The sequence below is a fragment of the Buceros rhinoceros genome, unplaced genomic scaffold (genome assembly GCF_000710305.1).
Source record: "Buceros rhinoceros silvestris isolate BGI_N320 unplaced genomic scaffold, ASM71030v1 scaffold18506, whole genome shotgun sequence".
In the NCBI taxonomy this organism is placed as follows: Eukaryota; Metazoa; Chordata; class Aves; order Bucerotiformes; family Bucerotidae; genus Buceros; species Buceros rhinoceros.
Window position 1 is genome coordinate 1 of NW_010418302.1, and position 1512 is coordinate 1512.

The 1512-nt window shown below is 46.1% G+C and overlaps 1 protein-coding gene across 1 annotated transcript in view; it reads left to right on the forward strand.

Moving 5' to 3' along the window:
* Positions 1-142: 142 nt before the first annotated feature.
* The window catches only part of BNIP1 (BCL2/adenovirus E1B 19kDa interacting protein 1), a gene marked incomplete at its 5' end in the record, with an annotated part of 3822 nt that continues 2452 nt past the window's right edge, over positions 143-1512 (forward strand). Inside the window, 2 exon segments of the mRNA XM_010138500.1 lie at positions 143-234; positions 692-811. Of these exon segments, the coding sequence (XP_010136802.1) occupies positions 143-234; positions 692-811 (212 nt within the window).

The window sequence follows — 1512 nt, forward strand, 5'->3', positions numbered from 1 at the left end:
GCCCTGGGCGGGGAGCCCCGGCTGGGAGCGTCGGGTCGGGTTGCCGGAGCGGGCTGCCGTGAGTCCGCTCCCGGGCCGCGGTGGGGTGTGCGAGCTGTGGGGGGCGGCGGTTGTTGATGAGCGTTTCTGCTTTCTGCCAAAGGAGCTCGAACAGATGGCGAAGGAGCAAGATAAAGAGTCGGAGAAACAAGCCTTGCTGCGGGAGGTGGAAAACCATAAGAAACAAATGCTCAGGTGTGTCGGGCAGCCAGTGCAGCTTACAGGTCTGCAGTGACTTCTGTACGGTGTCTTTTGATTCCCACTTTGCGAATACGGTCTCTGACAGGATGCTGTTTTGCCCAAGACCAAGAGGGAATCAGGGATGGAAAGGGCAGGACTCCCTTCTCCTTTCCTCTCTCCTGGCCTGATTCCTTAACCATGGTCTGTCCCTTTGAGCAGCTGAGCATTTAAGTAGGTGGCGTGAGAGTCTGTCATTTGACAACTGGCACAACCCATAAACCCTTTCTCGATAAAAAATACACTTAGGAAAAGAAATGACAGGACGGAACATTGTTATTCTGTGGTATAACGTAGAGAGAGTCCGTGCACTTATCTGGGGTGCTCATTTGCAGCAGTGAGTTGCTTTGAAAAAATTATTTTTGCTTGCAAGGTGTTACCGTCCTGTTACAACACTGTACTCTTGTGGTTTCAGCAATCAGGCAGCCTGGAGAAAGGCCAATCTAGCTTGCAAAATCGCTATCGACAACTCTGAGAAAGATCAGCTGCTGCAGGGAAGAGACTCCTTGAGACAAAGGTATTAGACCGTCCCCCTGTGCCCTCTGAGGTTTAAAGGGTGTGTGCTGTATTCACTGGTTTTAAATGGAAGTGATACAATGTTTTAAGTTACTTAATGGTATTAGGAACATAGCTTTTTTTTTTTATTCAGGTACTTACCTTTTGTGGAGACTTAAACTGTTAAGGATTGTGATAACTTCAGGCTTTGGCCTGTCTGAACAGAAAAGGGGATAACCCAGCCTTCATCGGTGTTCAGGCTTTTACATTAATTCCAGTCAGGATTATAAACAAGTCGTGGCCCATTATGCAAGCTGTTTTCACGTGAAGAAGTGGAATAAGCCTATATCCTATATAATTTCTGTATTGAAAAATTGGCCTATTTAGCATCATGAAGCAACAAAGGGGATACCCAGGGTAATGAAGTGGTACTTTGTGTAAGTGCTTCCACACCAGCTCATGAAGTTGCACGGTCATGGACGAATATGAGGTGAAATAGGGGCTCTTGTGAGATTCTGAGCCACTAGTAGTTGTTTTGGCTCATGATTTTAATATTTTGTGATTTTTTTTTGTTTTTTGTTTGTTTAGTGAAGATGAACTGTATCTCTCACGCAGTGAAAACTAGTTGTGTCTTTGTACAGTGACAGATGTTTGGTGCCAGGCTCTGTTTTAAGCTCTCTGGCAGCATCAGCTTCCCTGCAGAACCCAAAGACAGAATTTTATCCCTTCCTGCTTTACTCT